This window comes from Centrocercus urophasianus, unplaced genomic scaffold (assembly GCF_019232065.1).
Source record: "Centrocercus urophasianus isolate 14NV4802_14NV808 unplaced genomic scaffold, USGS_Curo_1.0 seq_12, whole genome shotgun sequence".
Taxonomy (NCBI): Eukaryota; Metazoa; Chordata; class Aves; order Galliformes; family Phasianidae; genus Centrocercus; species Centrocercus urophasianus.
Genome location: NW_024884364.1, coordinates 15,739,310 through 15,757,248, shown reverse-complemented (window position 1 = coordinate 15,757,248; position 17,939 = coordinate 15,739,310). Strand labels below are relative to the sequence as shown.

General features: G+C 44.5%; 1 protein-coding gene across 1 annotated transcript in view; it reads right to left on the bottom strand.

Annotated features, from left to right (window-relative positions):
* Window positions 1-278: 278 nt before the first annotated feature.
* CD247 (CD247 molecule) overlaps window positions 279-17,939 on the bottom strand; it is a 46,410-nt gene continuing 28,749 nt past the window's right edge. Inside the window, 7 exon segments of the mRNA XM_042810373.1 lie at window positions 279-1,368; window positions 1,809-1,850; window positions 3,466-3,522; window positions 4,171-4,206; window positions 4,844-4,927; window positions 5,926-5,979; window positions 7,225-7,331. Of these exon segments, the coding sequence (XP_042666307.1) occupies window positions 1,303-1,368; window positions 1,809-1,850; window positions 3,466-3,522; window positions 4,171-4,206; window positions 4,844-4,927; window positions 5,926-5,979; window positions 7,225-7,331 (446 nt within the window). The 3' untranslated portion in view covers window positions 279-1,302.

Below are 17,939 nucleotides of genomic sequence, written 5' to 3'. Positions count from 1 at the left end.
CTCCCTGCCTCTGCACCGTGCTGCAATAATAATCTTCGTTCTGCAGGGCAACTGCCCCGGCTGCATTGCTGACAGGCTCTCACAGCACAGCCTTCTAAACCCTGCCTGGGGCTGCAGCAAGAGGAGAACAACGCATCCATCGATGCTGGGGCTTGAGGTGCTGTCCCAGCATCGCTTCCCGCATCCTCCCAGCTGATGCTGGGGGAACACCGACCCCAGCAGCTGGCCAAGGAGACCACATTACCACCATGCAGCAGTGCACCGTGCACACACGTGGGTCTTTGACACTCACTTTATTAATTCATCAAAAATGCATTATGGTATGGACTTAACTGCCATTTTGGAATAATACCTGCATCTTTTTAGAGGAACCAGATGAATTCAGCTGGTTTGGAACTGCATTTATGTATTGGCTTTTATACGAAGAATCCGTTTCCCAGAAGTGATAGTTTTATTTTTTCCTGACACAGCCATCGTCCCATAAGCTCTTACAAAGGGAGGTGGCTGCAGCGGTGGTGGTTGTAGGTGTTGTGAACAATGTGATGGGGCAGAAGCTCAGCAGTTGCAGCCCTCTGCCATGTGGGAGGAGTGAGGTTCCTGGCCTTCCCAGCATTTCTCATACTCGGAGTCCATTCTCATTGTCACTGCAGCACTGCTGGCTTCTGCCGTCCCAGGCATCTCTTGGCCATTGCCTGGCTCTTAGCACCTTGTGCTGTCTGCATGGCACTTCCTCTTTTGTTGGAGTTCAGGTCTTGTTTGATGTCAAAGAGCTGGCACCCTTCGCTGCACTGACACCACATCACTTTTCACAGTTAGAGAAATAAAAATTGCCCTCTGCTGCAGCAGTTTTTAAAAGGTAAATTTAAAGCAGGAGGCTGATTGTCAAATGGCGTGAAGATAAACACTGCAGGAAATGACAGCCCTATCGCTAACGAGAGTCCTTAAATGCTACGAGCCAGCAGCTGTGTGTCTTGGTGCCCCCAAAAGGTGAGGAGGAGCTACAGAAACAGCTGTGTCAGGAGGTGGGGACTGCTCACGAGTCTTGCAAAAACAACCTAATAACTACTGGTGGGAAATAACTTTACAGGTATGTACACTTCAGAAGCTAAAGCTTGCGGTTACATTATTCCACAGGAGGAGAGAAGGAACCTCGGTGCACCAACCCAAGTAGATTGTTGCACTGAGGAAGTACACAGTGCTTGTTTTGTTAGGGATGAAAAAAGCTTTCCCCGTCACCCCCTCTCCCTCCCCCCAAGCATGTGGGCATCCCTCGCCGCTGCCCATCCCCACTGTGACTCCCGCTTAGCGGGGGGGCAGGGGCTGCATTTGGAGAGCATCGTACGTGTCCTTGGTCGCTGCGCTGAGCCCCTGAGAAAGAGAGAAACAGGTGAGGAGAGGGCTTGGTTCTCCAGAGGTGGCTGTCAGCTCAGGAAGAAGATGCTGGGGGTGGCAGAGCATCGTTGTTGTTTTTGCTTCTTACGGAGGTTATTTTTTAACTCATGAGCATTTCCTCGGTCTCGCTGTGGTGTCACTTACCTGGAGGCAGGATGCAGCCAGAGGAACTGTAAGCAGCACACGGCTGCAGCAACTCATTGTGACCGATTTTGCCAATCTTTAGAGTATATTTTAACTGCATTATTGACTGTTAAGAGCCAGCAAACTGTGAGCTCTGCTGACTAAGACGTGAAACCCTGAACAGTATTCTCAGGGCTTCTCCATAATAACTTGGACGGGAAGGCAGATGCAATGGAGGCTGCAGTTCAACTGCACAGATAGCTGAAGGGGGCAGCTGTGGATGTGTTGCCTACCTGGTAAACAGCCTCGTTCCCTTTTCCTCGCCGCCGCTGCTGCTTTGGGGAGGCAAAACAAGCAGAGATCAGTGCTTTTCCCATTTCACCAAAAGAAAGAGAAGGCTGAGTGCTCCCATCCTGAACTGCGGATATATTGAGGGAGAGCCTACTGGTGAATGCCACCTGGGCTGTGCCACCCCAACCTGCTGCAAGGGCCATAGAAGAAGAGAATTAGCAAAGGAAGTTATTTTGATGTGATTTTCCTGCCATACTGCCGTGATGCTGCTGTTTCCTGATTCACTGCAGGCCAGGAGGTGTGGCAGCATTCCTGCTACTTTGTGGGCTGAGAGCACAGCCGAATAAATAAGTCCATGTGATTTGAGTTGCTGCTACACGTCAGCTGGCGCCTGAGTGACTGCCCACTCCTGAGACGGGGGCCGTAAGTTCCTATCTCTAACTCGTGCTTTACAGCTTCAAGGTGGGAACCCAGGATGGCCAAGCTTGCAGACCTGGAATGGAGGCTGTGTGCTAGGCCCATGGCTGGCCATGACCAGCCTGCAGCCATGGCCCCAGGAGCATTTCCTGTGTGAAACAGATGGCAGAGAGCAGTGCCCACCCCAGTTAATGTTGCAGCAGGCTGTTGAAGGGTCATGTGTGTGGAATGAGGGAAGGCTTTGTTTTCCTCCTCTCTCTGCTGGTAATAGAAACATTCATAAGTAAAACCAGGGTGAAACTGCACAAATTCACAGCTCACAAACTGAGCCTGAATATGAACAATAAAAATGTTTTAGCACAATTAAAAAAAAAACAACAAACAAAACAGGAGATGTTAAATATTGGTGTTGTTTCATCATTTTTCAATGCTAAGCTTTCTCTTGAAATCCCCTTTTTTCTCTTCTCAGAGGGAAATCAAAGGTTACGTGTAAGACACTTAGACTCAAAATAGAACCTGTGTAGGTCACAGCAATTTTTCATTTTGCCATAAACAGCATACCGAGATGGCCTCTTTACAACACAGGCATCCCTCCCCCAGCAGCGAGCTCACTGAACTGAAGCTGTCCCCTTGTCACTATCCTTGGACACAACAGAGCTGTTCTCTTATAAATAATAGAGAAAGTGTGCAGGGAGGGAAATGTTCCCCCAGTTCCCTGCCTGCAGACAAGCGTGCAGTGCCTGCAGGTGCTGACTTGTGGCTATAGGGCAGAGCAGACGCGGTGGCCCACGGAGAGACACTGTGAAACTCCACCTCAGGGCTGCCCTGGAGGAAAGTAAGTGCTCAACGGTGCTGCGACCTGAGCTTTGCAGCCCTTGAAATCAGGCATTTCCTTCAGGTATTCCTCATTCATCTCGGATGACGACTGAGGTCACTGCCAGACTTTTTGTGTGGAAAGTTGCAGTGTTTCCCCCTTGACATTACTCAGTCTCCTCAGGAATACAACAGCTGTGTATGGGCCATGTTTCTAATGCCAGTGGCACAAACCTCGTTGTCCAATCCCCAACAGGCTTTATGGCTGCTGTAACTGTAGCTTCATCTCTTTCTGCTGTACCTATCTCACCGGTACTACAGGAAATAGATAACTGCCCTCAGCTGCAGGCTCTCTCACACAGGGTTGCTGCTCTGCAAGGGAGCAGCAGTGAGCAACACCTACCCCCGCTCCCTGTAGGAGGGACTCACCTCTCCCTTCTTCCCAATCTCACTGTATGCCTCGCCCATCTTGTCCTTCTGCAGGGACTGCAAGAAAGAGGGGGAAGGTGTCAGTGTCAGAGAAAAGCTAACCCAGTCCCCATGTGCCCACGCTCCACTCCTACACGCCTGGGACTGCCGCGAAGGACCCAGCCTCAGTGCAGAACTATGACCCCATCCGGAGGAGAGACAGTGGTGGGTTTGGCTGATGTGCAGGAAGCATAAGCGAGGCACCATCAGCTCTGCTCAGCAGCACCACACTGTCTCCAACAACTGAAATGAAGAATGATGACCAAATCATTTAGCTACACTGGCGCCACGTACTGCACTGCACCAAAACTCTCTGAACAAAACCTTCAAGCAGAGTTTGCTCAGGAGACAAAACCCAACACACTGCTGTGGTCCAGGGACAGAACAGTCTTTAACACAGTAGGGTGAGAGGTAAGAGAGAGGGGCTCTCCCTTCCTCCGTTCCACAGGCTCACAACCAGCACTGATCAGAGACTGTGAATCAGCCATGGGAACCAAAGCTCACTTCTCAGCAAGCACTGAGCACCTGGATAGAGCCAGGGTGAGATGTGAACACAAGTGTTCGTGGCTCTGTCCTTCAGAGCGCTGGCCACATCACATGTCACCAGAGATCAGTCTATCAAGAGATCCCTAAGCAGCCATCCCCAACCCTTAGTTCTCTACTCACAGAGTAAACGGTGTCGTGGGGGTTCTTTCTTCTCTGCTGTAAGAAAAAGGAAAATGTTGCCCAAGTGTTGCACTGCTGCTGTCCACCACCCATACGAGCCTGTGGTTTGCTCTAAGGCCCAGCTACAGCTCCATGGACACAGCCAGTTGGGCCCACCTCACCTCCACCCGAAAGACTCTTAACTCCTAACTCTGTTCTCTCGTCCTCTGCTCGATCCCCCCCCAGCTGCCACCTGCAGGCATGCCCCACAGAAGGTTTCCCCTCCCTCTTCTTCTGAAGCTGCTGGGCTCTGCAGCAGAAGCAGTTGCTCTGGCTGCTGCTTGACACTGTTGCTGCTCGCCTGGCAGCATCACACGCAGACTGCAAACGAAACACTCATTTCCACCTCGCCTGCCCCGCATCCGCCCGGGCCGGGTGTCACTTCCAGCGGTGTGGCTGTGAGTTCTCAGCAAAGCCGTGAGGGCACAGATCAAAGGAGAGGGGGAGGTTTACTTTTGTCCCCGTGAGGCTGCCAGCGCCACAGCCGCCGCATGGGTTGTGCCATTCCCTCCCAAGGAGGACCCCGTGACTCGCAAACTGGTGCTGGGCGCACGTGTGTCTGAACTGTGGTCAGATGCGAGGAGGAAGGCACTGGATTCAGAAAGTAGAGAGGGGGGATGTGGGAGGAAGCTACCTCGTGTCTCCCGCCCTTCTCAAGGTCTGCGCCTCGCCTGGTGCCCAGCACATCGTATTCATCTCTGTGCCCACGGGACAGTTTCTGAAATGAGAAAGGAAGAAGCAGTGGTGAATGTCGCAATCATGAGAAAAGAAATAGAGCGCGGCTTAGCACGAGAAAATAAATTACCCTGCTTGGAGTCCAGCTCCTTGAGTATTGCAAAAAGGTTTTACCTCTTAGTTTTTACTTTTCTTTCAACAGAATTGTCTACAACAAAGCTATGGAAGCCAGAAAGAGTGGTCCGTGCAGCAGAAAGCTGCAAACTGTTTACATCAAGAAACTTTCCAAGCAGAACTGGGCTGAAAAAGAGCAGGAGAGAAAGGGAGACTGAATTCCATGTCCTCTCTCCCACTGGTGGTTGTATGTACAAGACCTTGTTTGTTGTTGTTTTTGTTTGATTTTGCAGAGCAGCTCATCTACATCTGCATCAAGTGGATGCAGAAGTCACACATCTCCCATCTGGAAAAGGTTACCTTGGAAGAGGGCAAAGGAGAGATTTCAGATGAGAAGAGCACAGTTATACTGTATTGAGTATCAGTATCCAGTGCTATTGGAAAGGCAACAGGTGGTAATTTAAACTGAAAACAGAACATTAGTTTTCATAAATTACACAGTTAAATGGTGGAACTTGTCACAGGATGTGGCTACGGTCAAGAGTGTGAGAGAAAAATAAAAACAAAAACAGAAATCAAGGCAATCAGATGTATAGCCAGAATTCAATGCTACCACGAATAAGGAGTTCATCTAGGAGGCCGGGCAGGTGCTTGTGTCCATCCTCTCATGACAGGGAGAGCCTCTGATGCTGTCTGTGGCCAGGCCACAGGGTTGGGTGGGCCTCCAGTACGGCCTCATGCAACAGCCCCAGTCAGCTTTGGTTTTCCTCCATATAACTCTCCTTCTAACTGCTATGCTGCACACCTGGGTGCAGTGCTTTCATCAGCTGCTTCATCCCACATTTTGTTGATCCATGGGCAACTCACTGAATGCCCAGAGAGGTAGAACGACTTAGAAGAAGCACACATAACACAGCAGATACTTACATTATACACATCATCCTGGCCCAGCAGCAGCTGTGGTTCAGAGGACTGGCTAAGCTGGAAGAGAAGCCATACCGTGAGCAGGGGAACAGAGGCTTCTGTTCTTTCGTTCCTTCTCTCCTCTTGTCAGAAGCTGGGCAGCCCAAACACAGGCAGTCTGTGGCACTGATGGAGCTGCAGCAATACAAATCCTGCTCCACACAGGACTGATAAGCAGTTAATTGTTGCAGGCAGAAAGGGCAGCATTAAGTCAGTGAGAGCAGCTCCTTCGTGCTCTACTCTTTTTGGAGAGTGTTATGCTGCACTCTGTATTGCCTTAATCTTACTGAATCATTATCATACATTAAATCTTTCTTAAAAAAACAACCTTTTAGTTGAGTTTGCATTTAGACCTAGGATAAATCTGATTTTCCTTTAAAAATAAAAATAAAAATTATAGTAATTACAATTTACCCACTCCATGCTTTCCCTTTGACAGGGCCAGCAATTTACCAAGCATCTTCTATTAACAGAACCCAACATCAGCCACGCTGTCCATAAACAAAAGGCCATAACAAGGCTGTACTTTTGGCAAAAGCCACCACAAAAAAACTGCACCGAGCAGGAAGCATAGTGAGAGATGCTACTCCTTAGGAAATATATAACTTCTAGGTTTGGGTCAAGACAAAGAGCTGCCCAGAAGATGCTCCACTGGCCTAATGGAGCTTCATGACAACGGTGTTTCAGCTCTGCTGCTTTTGGCTGAAAGCCTGGCATTACATATGGCTTTCCTGCTTCCTTCCTCCCTGCAGCAGCTTCCTTGTTGCAGCTCAGCACCACGCACCTCACCAGCAAACAGCGGAACAGACCAGAAGCACAGTGAGCATGCTGAGGGCTATAGGCAAGGGCATGTCTGCCTTCTGAGACATTTTGCTACTTTCTTCATGAACTTGGCATTGTCCTGAATTTTCTGCACACCCTCTCTTCTCTTTCCAACGACAAAGCTGCAGAAGAAACCACATCACCAACCATTTCCCAACTATTCTATCCAGAATCTCTGACTGCGTGCATAACCGTGGCATCAAAGTACTCTCATGTAGTTCATACACTTTCCCTTCACTCCTGAACCCTCAGACAGCATTTGCCCAAGATACTCAGGTTGGTACCAGAAAAGGAGAGGAGAAAAAAAAAAAAGAGAAGAGAGAGAAAATATTAAGCTCTTATTCTAAGAGACGTGCTTCCTGCTTCCACCCCCATTTTCCAGCTCGGCCCACCATGCTAGCACCACAAAAGCCAAATGCATCAGCGTTTAGATAGACTGACCTTAGCTTTCACAAAAAGGGCCGTGATGATGACTGCGTAAATGAAGAGGAATCCATCAAGTAAGTAGCAGAGTCGGGGATCTGTCAGTCCAAGAACTGCTACAGCATCTGCACAGAAAGACCACATACATCAACAAATAAGGCCATGTGCATCAACGTGCTTGACAACATACATGTGGCAGTGCAGCACAGCACTTTATGAAGTGAAGCCAGTACAGAGGCAAGTCTGCCTGTTTGCAAAGGAGATGGAAATCTGAACGAGGATCATAGAACAAATGAGCCTGGAAGGCAGCAATGGACGTCCAACCCAATGGGGTCACTTGGAGCAGGCTGTCCAGGTCCTGTTCCTACTGAGCTGCCTCTTGTTGGGAGGATCCCTTGGAGAGTTAAAAAGAAAAAAAAAAAAGAACATTTAAAACTTTGCTGAGGAAGAAAATCTGCAAATGCCCTAAGTGAGAGCTCAATAAAACTGCTCCTCAGAAGATGCTGGTGTTAATTTCATAGCCCACATTCGTGACATATTCGTACCCCAACCGCATCAAGCAGAGCACAGCAATGCTGATGGTTTTCAGCAGCTAGAGCTAATTAAATTGCTCCTGTATCAGAAAACGTGCAGCAAGCTCGAAGATGCAGCTGAAAAATAAAAACAATTCAGGTCAAGAAGCCAAAGTAAATATGGATCTAATACGCAGCTCCAAGACCACTGCCAAAGGAAAGGTGCATTTCACAGCTATTAAAAAAATCACTTAGAAATGAATCTGAGGCATGCTTTGTACAGACAATTGGAGGGAGTTCAAAAGAGGAAGATGAGAATGATCAAGAGCCTGTGAAACCCTTCTACGGAGATAAATTGAAAAGAATTGGTATGATTCATCTCCATCCTAAGGTGAACAAAGTATGGCAATTCCTATTAACTGCATGCGATGGATAGCAGTTGAACCACTTAATGCACTACTTCAAGGCACTCAGTTACTCCTGCGCTGAGAGCAGGGCTGCTCTGTGCAATGGGCTTTTTCTCCAGTCCATCCAGTCACAATGGAGATTTCATCACATTTACAGATGCCATTCGGGCAGTGCAAGGGAGTCTCCTCTACAGAAATAGAGCTAATGGTGACAGTCTGCAGCACCGCTCAAGGATGCTATCTGTATAAAGCATGGCTGCAAATCCATGCCTGGAAACTCATTAATCCAATTGTATTTTGTGAAGTAGAAGATCAAATCACTGCTCCCACCAAGAAGCTCACTTGTGATGCCAACTAGAGACAGCCGAAGGAAAAACACATTTCCAGACACCAGGTTTGTTTTAAGTAAGGATTTGCATTTCGTTTTTCAAAAATTATGTTTAGAAACAAATCTCTGGAAGTAAAGTAAGACTAAGATCTTGGATTGCCTTCCTTCTTCCCCTCCCATTTTCTACAATTTATAAAATTGTAGATTGAATTCATTCAACATTCAACAATAACCACTGTGTTACTCTCAGGATCATCAAACCTCGTGTACATGGGGTAAATGGAGACACAGAGATGCAGATATTTGCCTAACACCACGCATCATGTATTAACCCAACCAACTGAAAGTAGCTTCCACGAATTCTTCTGGAGATTCAGAGGATAATACTTAGTCCAGTGCTGGTTCAACACAAAACTAGCCTCACGGTGCCCCGTGCACCACAGCTTTCCAGTGTTTTACCAGTCCAAATTTCAGCAGTCCATTAAAATGTAGGAGGATATTCAAGCAAGATGTCTAAACATGGGCACAGTGCTGGAGAAGACTTTTTCCATCAGCAGCACATCATCACCTGTTTATGAAACACAGCAGAGACACAAGCTGTGCTTTGGCCATGTTCAACATTACAGTTTGCTGTTTTCCTTGGCCTTAAAACCAAGGAGCAAAACATGAATATTATTAGGATTGGTGTTGTAAGACTGGATGCTAAGCAGCAAGAATAATTACATTTGGGAAAAAAAAAATAAAAAATCAGGTCATTGATTCCCACTTCTTTATGCCAAAAGTACATAATGCATTATATGCATCCTTATGCATTTTGGAAACATAAGGTCAGGATAAGATGCTTTAGGAATGTGGCAAACCCATCATATTTCTGCTAGGATCCCTTCCACGGAGGCACTATCACCAACTTCAAGCACTGCAATTTTCCTCTTGATTGATTTGAGAAGAAATAGATTTAGAAAATGGAAATGAGGATAATTTGACCAAACGCCAAACACTTTCCAGCTGATTTGCTGAAAGAAGACCAAACGTGTGCAAAAAACCCAATGACCTCCCATTTCAGACTGAAGGTGAAGAAGTTAAACTTTTTGCCCACCTTGAACAGAGCAATCTTTATGCCCTCGGAATCTTTCCAGAACGTTGTCGGAAACAGAACAGAGGGGAATGCCTTTCTCATCTCTGGAGGGGGACTCCTCACATACCCAAACAGTCAGTCATTCTCAGAAAAGCACTGCTTTCACTTCTCGCTTTTGCGAGAACTTGGTGCAAAGGGCTTTCCTGAAGCAAAACCTGTGATGCCTCCTAGAGACAGCAAACCAAGCACACTGCGATGGCAGGACCCGGATATTCAGCAAGCTCAGCCAACAGATGTAAACTATGAAGCTCCTTCAGCTTTTGTAGGGGTTTTAGATGAGACCCATGCTCTTTTACTAGACTCATATTCAACAGGGATAGCAGAAGTTCAGTCTAGTTAATGTAAAAGATGTTCCCTGCTTTAACTTTTGTACTGTTAAGTATCCAGAGAGGCAAGGCTTACCACTCAAATGGTTATTCCTAGCTTTCTTACTGCTTCCCCTAGAGATTTCTGCCTGAGCATCCCACAGCATAACTCACTCCAACTGGACTTCTATTGGGCAGCATTGTTGCTACTCTTTTTAAAAGAGTTCAGCTTCTAAAACCAAACACATGCTATGGCACACTTCTCAGAAGAACTCAGTCTACGCATCTTGGTTCAGTGGGAACCCCACAGTCTACACGCAGCAAGGCTGAAGGCAGAGACACCAAATCAAGCACAAGATGCTTTTAATCACAACCAGAGGCATTTGTCTGTTGGGTGCAGCAGACATTCCCCTGGCACTTTAAAGTTAGACTTTACAAAGAGCAAACAAAGCACAAGGTTGCTAAACAGCTTGCAAGTAACTCATGGCCCATGGCTCCAGTAATCAAATATACTGATAACATGAAGAGCGATTCCTAAATAGAAGATTTATAAAGCCCTTCCCACTCATCGGTGCATTGCTCTTCTCATCTCGGGGCTAATGCAGGAAGGGACTGCTTGGATTTCATGGCTCATACCAAACCAAATGCAGAGATGCACAAACACAAGAGACGTAACAGGACTGTTCTGTCTCAGAATGAACTCAAATCCAACACATTTGATCAGCTGCAAGCAGACAAGAAAAGGAGGGAGCTTTTCCATCACAACACAGCAGTCTGAAGGCTTGAGGTGCCGGAGGGAGGATTGCAGCTATTTGCAGACACCAGTGAGGCCACGAGTGATTCCTTGCACTGCAGCCAACACAGTCCAAAGCTGCAACAATTACAGGAACCCCCCTGGAGGTACAGTCGGGCAAAGCCGTGATCATACACTCATCATTGCTAATCCTATTGGAATGAAAACCAGCTTTGCTTTCCTTTCCTTTCTCCAGGATCAGTTTTCATCTAACTCACTAACAGCACAAGACCTATCCCATGCCAAAAGAGCGAGCAACAGAAAGGACAGTAAACCTGTATAATGAATGCCATCCACTGTTTTTAGTTAAGCTTATAGCAACGCTTTACTAAACTTGAGCGGCTGTCATCCAAGCCTGCAGAAAGCTTTCAAGATTTACTTTAGGACATCCATTGGGGCAGTTCAGGTTAGACACTCTCAAGACTTGCATAGTTTCAAGATGTTTTGTTGCAGTCTCTTTACAAACCTGTGCTTCCAAAAAGGCATCTCTGTTGCTGAGAAAATTACCAGAGAAGCTTGCTGTCGGGCAGAGAAGTGGTTAAATCACCTCACAGCAGCAGTGGTGGCATCAGGTTATGGGCAGGAAGGAGGCTGTGCCGGCCCTAACGGCTGGGGCTCTGCACAGTGCAGCTACAAGCACTGGGGTGGGAGAGGCTGAGCGCAGCTCTTCCCATCGCAGCCAGTCCTCTGCTGCCGACCTGCTTAGCGAGGGGATGTTTGTTTGTGTGGCATTCTGACTGCTAGGAGGTGGCACACATGTAATGGCACTTACGGACAGAGTACAAAGCAAGGTTGGTTAAGGGCGTTGGTTTAATATTAATTCCCTGCGTTTTGGTTTGTTTGTTTTTTTTTTTCCAGCATCGCTGGCCAAAGCTTGGTCTCTTTCCAGTGACCTCAAACACTAAGCCCTTCAAAGGTCTCATAAAGAGAGCCAATGGAAGAGCAATCACAGCATGGAAACATTCTCACAAACAACACCTGTGTCCTCGAGAGAACCCTTCAGCAAAAGCTCTTAGGACAAATGCTAACTCTAGAACCTCTTGCAAGATCCCCGTTGGAAAAGACGAATCACTTCTTCCCCTTGCGGCATGTCTTCTCCTCTAATTTGTGTGCATTCACATCTTAACAGCGTGGACAAACTACGTACATAAAATATGGCAAAGTAAAACATTGCTAAAGAGAAGAGACTATAAATTATCAGGGCATGGGGTATGGCTTTATGTCCCTGGTAATACTTAGCAGGTGCAGTCTGCAGTCCACCACCAGGTGACATAACTGTGGTTGCTCATCCTCCCATCACTACATTTTGTTATAATCCATCCCAAGGTATTTGATCTTGAGTACCTTACCTCAGGTTGTATTAAAGCATAAGGAAAAAACTGCTGTATTTTGAGATGTATCTCATCGCACACGGGTAGGAAATTGCAAATGCAAAGAGAATAGAGAGACAGACAGACAGACTGACTGAACTGAAGACTGTTGGAAAGCAATGCATTCCTGTATGGGAAAAAAAACAACAGAAGGGAAGAAGATCCTTATTACTAATGGCCCGATGCCGTGGCTTTATTTTGCCATCTTTAAGACAAGGATAACAAAAGTAATATTTTAGCTGTAAAAAATGTCAAAGTTCTCTCCAGCTCTCAGACACTGGGAATTTTTTATCTTATTAATAAGAGAGAGAACTATGGCAAAAGCAAAGCAAGCGAAGAAAAAGGATCCCCCAGGTTCTCATCATGAAAAATTCCTGCATATTTACAGAACGAGCACAAGCCATTGTAAGTCAGTATTTGAGCCTGAGATGAAAGCAAAACTTTACCCATACCTACAGTGCATGCAACTAATATTAAAATTTATCAAGTTAATTCCAGTACCCAACATATCCATATCCAACATGCACCACAGACATACATCTCTATATCACCAGTAATAAATTATAGTGTTAGAGAGGTACCTGTTAGCCTTCAAACTATTTGGTAAATAGTAGGCATATTCTGGTCATGCCTGCTATCCATTCTGGCAGCTCATTTCTGTTGTATCACCTCTACTTATTTATTTATTTTTTCCCAATTGTTAATTGGTTGTAACAGCTTCTATGCTGAAAATGAACACGAGAGCTTCCCAGCAAAGCTATCTAAAATTAGTAAGAGCACCAAATTTAAGAATCTAACAGGGAAGATTTAGGAAAAAATTAATTTCTATGGCTGAAGGTTGCAACAGGTGCCAAAATTGTACTTTTTGTGAAACAAAATGGCACTGTGGGCTCTCTGTAAGAGCATCTATATTTTGCAGTTTTAAGCTTTTCAGTGTTGTCTGTTGTAGGCAGCCCGGGTAACCATGCTGTATTTAAGCTTACATTGCAGACATATTAAAAACATGAAATCCTTTTCCCAAAGAGGCTCAGCTTCGGATTCCTCCTGCTAGCAGTAATTACAGACAATATTGCACAAAGTTCTGGCGACCAATAGCAATACTCTGGGTCAGCTTCTCTGAAAACTACAGGCTGCATTCTGCACTCCCTCTGTCCAGGAAATCTCCATCGATCCCTGCAAGCATTTCATAGTGAAGCAAACAGCTCATGTTCTGTATGCTGAAAACAGGATGGGATGATGATAGCGAGGCCGTAAAGACCCTGAGATTTCATATGGTTCTTGAATGCACTGGTTTCAGAGGGGCAGGAGGAGATAGTATTTGGACATTTAACATGTTGGGATTATTTGTTCTTGTTTGTTTTTCTAAGGGAAAAAAAAAAAAACAAAACCAACATTCTACAGTAACAGTCAATCAGTGAGTGCTAGAGTTGGGTATCAGCCCATCGAAACAAACACAGCAGGATCTATGATTTTTATACAACGAAGCATATATGGTGGTAGTAGTGGGACTTCAGAGGTTGATCTGTGTTTGCATTAAATGAAGAGCAAGCTGAATTATAGATCTATGAAGTCAGCATAAATGAGGAAAAAAACTAATGAAGTCACCCACCATACTAATTTCTATTCTGTCTTATACTCCAGCTTCAAATAATGTTCACTTCACTCCACCCCCCGGTTTTATTCTAATCCTTGAACTAAATGCCTGCTTGGCATTCCTAAATATGCTTCAGACCTTCTCCCATCCTCATGTCCCTGCTTAGCTCCAATCTAACCCACAGGTGGTACTTGCTGTGGATGCCTACCAGCCAGCTACTGGCAGCCACAACCCAGCAGGCCTGTGCAGCGCTCGTGCTCCGACTTGGAGTTTGCAAGTGCTCAATTTGGTGTTTGTCCTTCTGTCTAGATGCCATCGGTCCTCTGGCAACCTGGAGAAAGCTACTGGCCTGTTGCCTGGTTGCATAATGAGGTACAGCCATTCATAGCTGGAAAAGACTATGATCATCGATCTATGTCAACTTCATATACAGCACTGAGTTTACCCTATGTGCTTTTCTTCACAATTTTTCAGGAAAATATAATTTTCCAGAAACACTGCACACAGAAATCCTGTCTTGTTGCTTACAACTACATTTACCTTGTTTTGTTTTTCCTGGAGGAATGCCACAGCTACCTGTAGAGCATTTAGATTCCTTGTATTTCTTCATGGCATCTTAAAGCACAGTAGCAGCACTTAGTGACTAGAACAGATACAGTTTGCTGAACAGAGCTGTTCATCTCTGAGAGTTTTAGTGCACATTTCCAAAGCAGTCACATAAGATGGGACGTTAACTTCACTCTCATTCTCTAAGTGTTGAATTATGCATTACACTATCACTGTGCTGATAAAATTGCTTGCAGATCTCACGAAAGATGTTTCTTTAAAGGGTCTTAATGCTGCTTCTAAAATGGATGAACATTTTCACATTGTATTTACTATAAAAACCCCATCTCTCTCCACAAAAGCCTTATCGGGAAACCTCCGAGATGTGCAGACAAAGAAAAACTGCCTGGAAACAGCTTTTTTTTTTTGCTTTCCATGTGCGAGTTGGAATTTGAATGCAAGGGGAATTTCAACTATCTCAATTTTTCATAATACTCAGTGTTTAATGAACCTTTTTTTTCAGAACGCAGCATTGGAAAGGGCAGTTAAAGTGCTAGGTGGGGTGAAAGATGGCCAAATGCTTGCAGGTGATGAATATTCCTCTACATGTGAAAAGGCTCTTCTTACTTCTGCTTACTTCTGCTGTGTACTCCCTATGAAAACCCTCCTGCTGCTGCTATCCATTGGGACTTCTTCCAGCCACAGAGCTGACTGCTGTACGTTGTACTACTTAAAATATGTAACAAAGAGCTGGGCTGTCCAGGCAATGCATTGGCTATAATACAACAAAACAGCATTCTTCCTTACCTTAACACAAATGTTGTGTTTGTTTTGTTTCCTTTCAGGCTTTGTGTTGTTGTTTTTGTTTTTTTTTTAATTAGCTGTGACTAATCCATACTTCATTTTCATCTGGACTTAGCAGTTATCCCTTATGCAACACAGGGAAGATGCTGGGCACAAATACAGTGCCGAGGTGCAGTGCAGTAGTCTCACTTGTGCCTCTGGGAGTGTCTCATAAGCACTGCTACGGAATTAATTTCATTAAGCTAAGTGTTATCACACAGAATTAGCCATTAGATGTGCATTAATTGTTTCAACCTACTTAATGAAAGCTGTTCCAAGAAGTTACCCTGGTTTTAGAGAGAAAATACTACGAGTACAGCTATTCAAAGTAAGGGCAATTAAGAGGATTATGTTCAGATTTATCGCATCAAAATGGAAGAAGAAATGTGCAATAAACAGCCCAGTTCTCTTCCCGCACCACTGATTCCAACAGAAGTTAGTTAGACAGGCCATTTAACTCGGAGTGCACAGGCTTAATCCCAAAGCAGACACGCACACGCCTTCAAGGACGTGCAAGAAACATGCACTGATAAGCAACAATAATAAAAAGACACACAAAACTGTTCTCTCTAGCACAGTATTCATCACACAAGAATCTTTATTCACTGTAACCAAATTAAGTCTGGGAGGTTTTGATGCCATGATATTGTGATATGCAAAAATAAAACTTTTCATTACTCTTTTCTTTAGATTTGCCATATGTGACCCTGCTTTTGGAGTAACTCCACTACTTATTCTTCTGCAATTCATATCAACATGCATTAAAGGTCATCACTGAAATCATCACCTTAAAAACATTATTTTTGTACCTCATATGTATATTCTGATGCATCAAGGAAAATTAATGATTGTTTACTCAAAGTTCTTTACAAGAGCAACATGAATGCAATTTATTGCAAGACAACAACAACAGAAAAAAAGTAGGAAGGAACATACAGTTCAGTTCATTGCAAAGGACCAAATGCATGTATCTAACTCCAAACAAGTACACTGAGGAGGAATGCTGTGTTTGCAAGGGATACGAAGGTTGGGAGGAAAGCCCACATGTATCAAGCAAGAGAACTTTGACTTTGTAGATGGGGGCAAAGCGCTCTCCGATGTTGTTCAGAGCATAAAAATTAACAGAAAGCAATGGGGAAAAATTCACCATACATTTGTCCTTTCGGTCCATTTGCAGGGTAGATGTGACACAAAGTCTCCAGCTAACAGCTTCCATGCAACCACCTGAAATTTCTAGAATATGATTGCATCTGCTCATCTGCTGTCACACAGCAATTTGGTGTCTCAAACCATGTACATACATACATATCTAAGCTATAAGTGAGGAGACATTATTTAAAATTGAGCAAATACACTGCTTCTCATATAGTGAAAAAACACCACCAAAAATAAAAATCACAGAAAAATAATAAGCAAAACTACATAGACCTGAAATAATTCTATATTACCAAAGGAGCTCTGTAAACCCCCTAAAGCTGAAATTTCCCTCTACAAGCCTTGTTCTCCTCCAGTGCCTCACTGTTACACATCTCAGTCTCTATAGTTTATGTTCAAAATAGTAAAAGTCTCTAAAAAATGTCAGACCATGGGAGAGAGAAAGCATCTGCTCAAGTATTTTACCACCATGCTCACAGAGATCCAAACCGTATGCTTTTAGGAGCAATATTCCTTTTCTATCACATTTCCAGCAATAACTGCTATAATATCAGTAGCATATAAAGGAAAAGCAAACTAACTAGAAGACAAAAAAACAAATCCTAAGCAGAATTACTAAGTGCTCTTTAGGAACAGTAAGTGAATGACAGTGTTACAGAGGGATTTATAAGCTAGGTAATGCTAAGCAGAGCATTGCTCTGAACATTCTGCTTCACCTAAAAGTCTTGGCTGACTGTGGCTTAGAAATATCCTCTCGATAGGCTGTCCAGAGCTTAGTATTTCTGCAGCTTATAAGAGATGGCAATAATTCTGCAGATGGTCGTGCTCGCTGCAGAATAACCCGATACCAGATATCACACAGGATTAGAATGCATGCACAACCAATTTGTAATTTAAGGCATGACTAAGTAATTAAGCTAAAAGAGTCTTATTTCAGAGTTAGCTGTACTTTCTGTTTTTTTTTTTTTTAAATGAAGTGTCAGTAACTTATACTTTAAAAACAAAAGTAGTTCTGCTATGTGAATGTACCCCAGCAAATCAGAGCAATTGTAGTGAAGGGATTATAGCTGGCTCTACACAGGCTGGCTTCTAATCACAATCATACCTCTACAGCTACCTTCTGCAATCTCAGGGCAGACGAGCAATCAAGTTCTATGAGAACACAAGCAATTTGAATGTCACCATCCATGCAGTTGCCTGTCAGTGCTGAAATTGATAATAAAAGCTTTCATCAGCATTTTTAGCAACTGAGAGTAAAACTGTGAACTCACTGCACTGCCAGAAAGCCCAACTGCCTCTACTAATTACCTCAGAAATGTTTTGTGCTTATTCTGGTGTGCCCGATGATGCCATCCTTTACATGGAAAAAATGTCTAGCTGCTTTATTCACTAATTACTCACTTCCAACTAACACAGCAAAATTAATAGGTATGCATGTTTTTAGACAGGGATTGTATTTTAGTTTTGTTACTGAGCAGAAGTGTGGAAGTGAAAAGTCAGCTCGGCTCTCTGCTTGCTGTGTTGTAGAGAATGCAGCATTACTCTCAGTCGTTTGCATCCAACTCTTCAAGTTACAAATGCACACTCCAAGCCAAAAGAGAGGAATCCTAGCAGTGACAGCAGAACTTCGCCTACGTTTGTTTAAAAATGTGGCTCATAGCATTGAGGTGATTATAATGGTTGACAATCAGAACAATCCCATCCAAACAACTGATGCACAGATTTGCAAAGGACTTCAAAAAAAC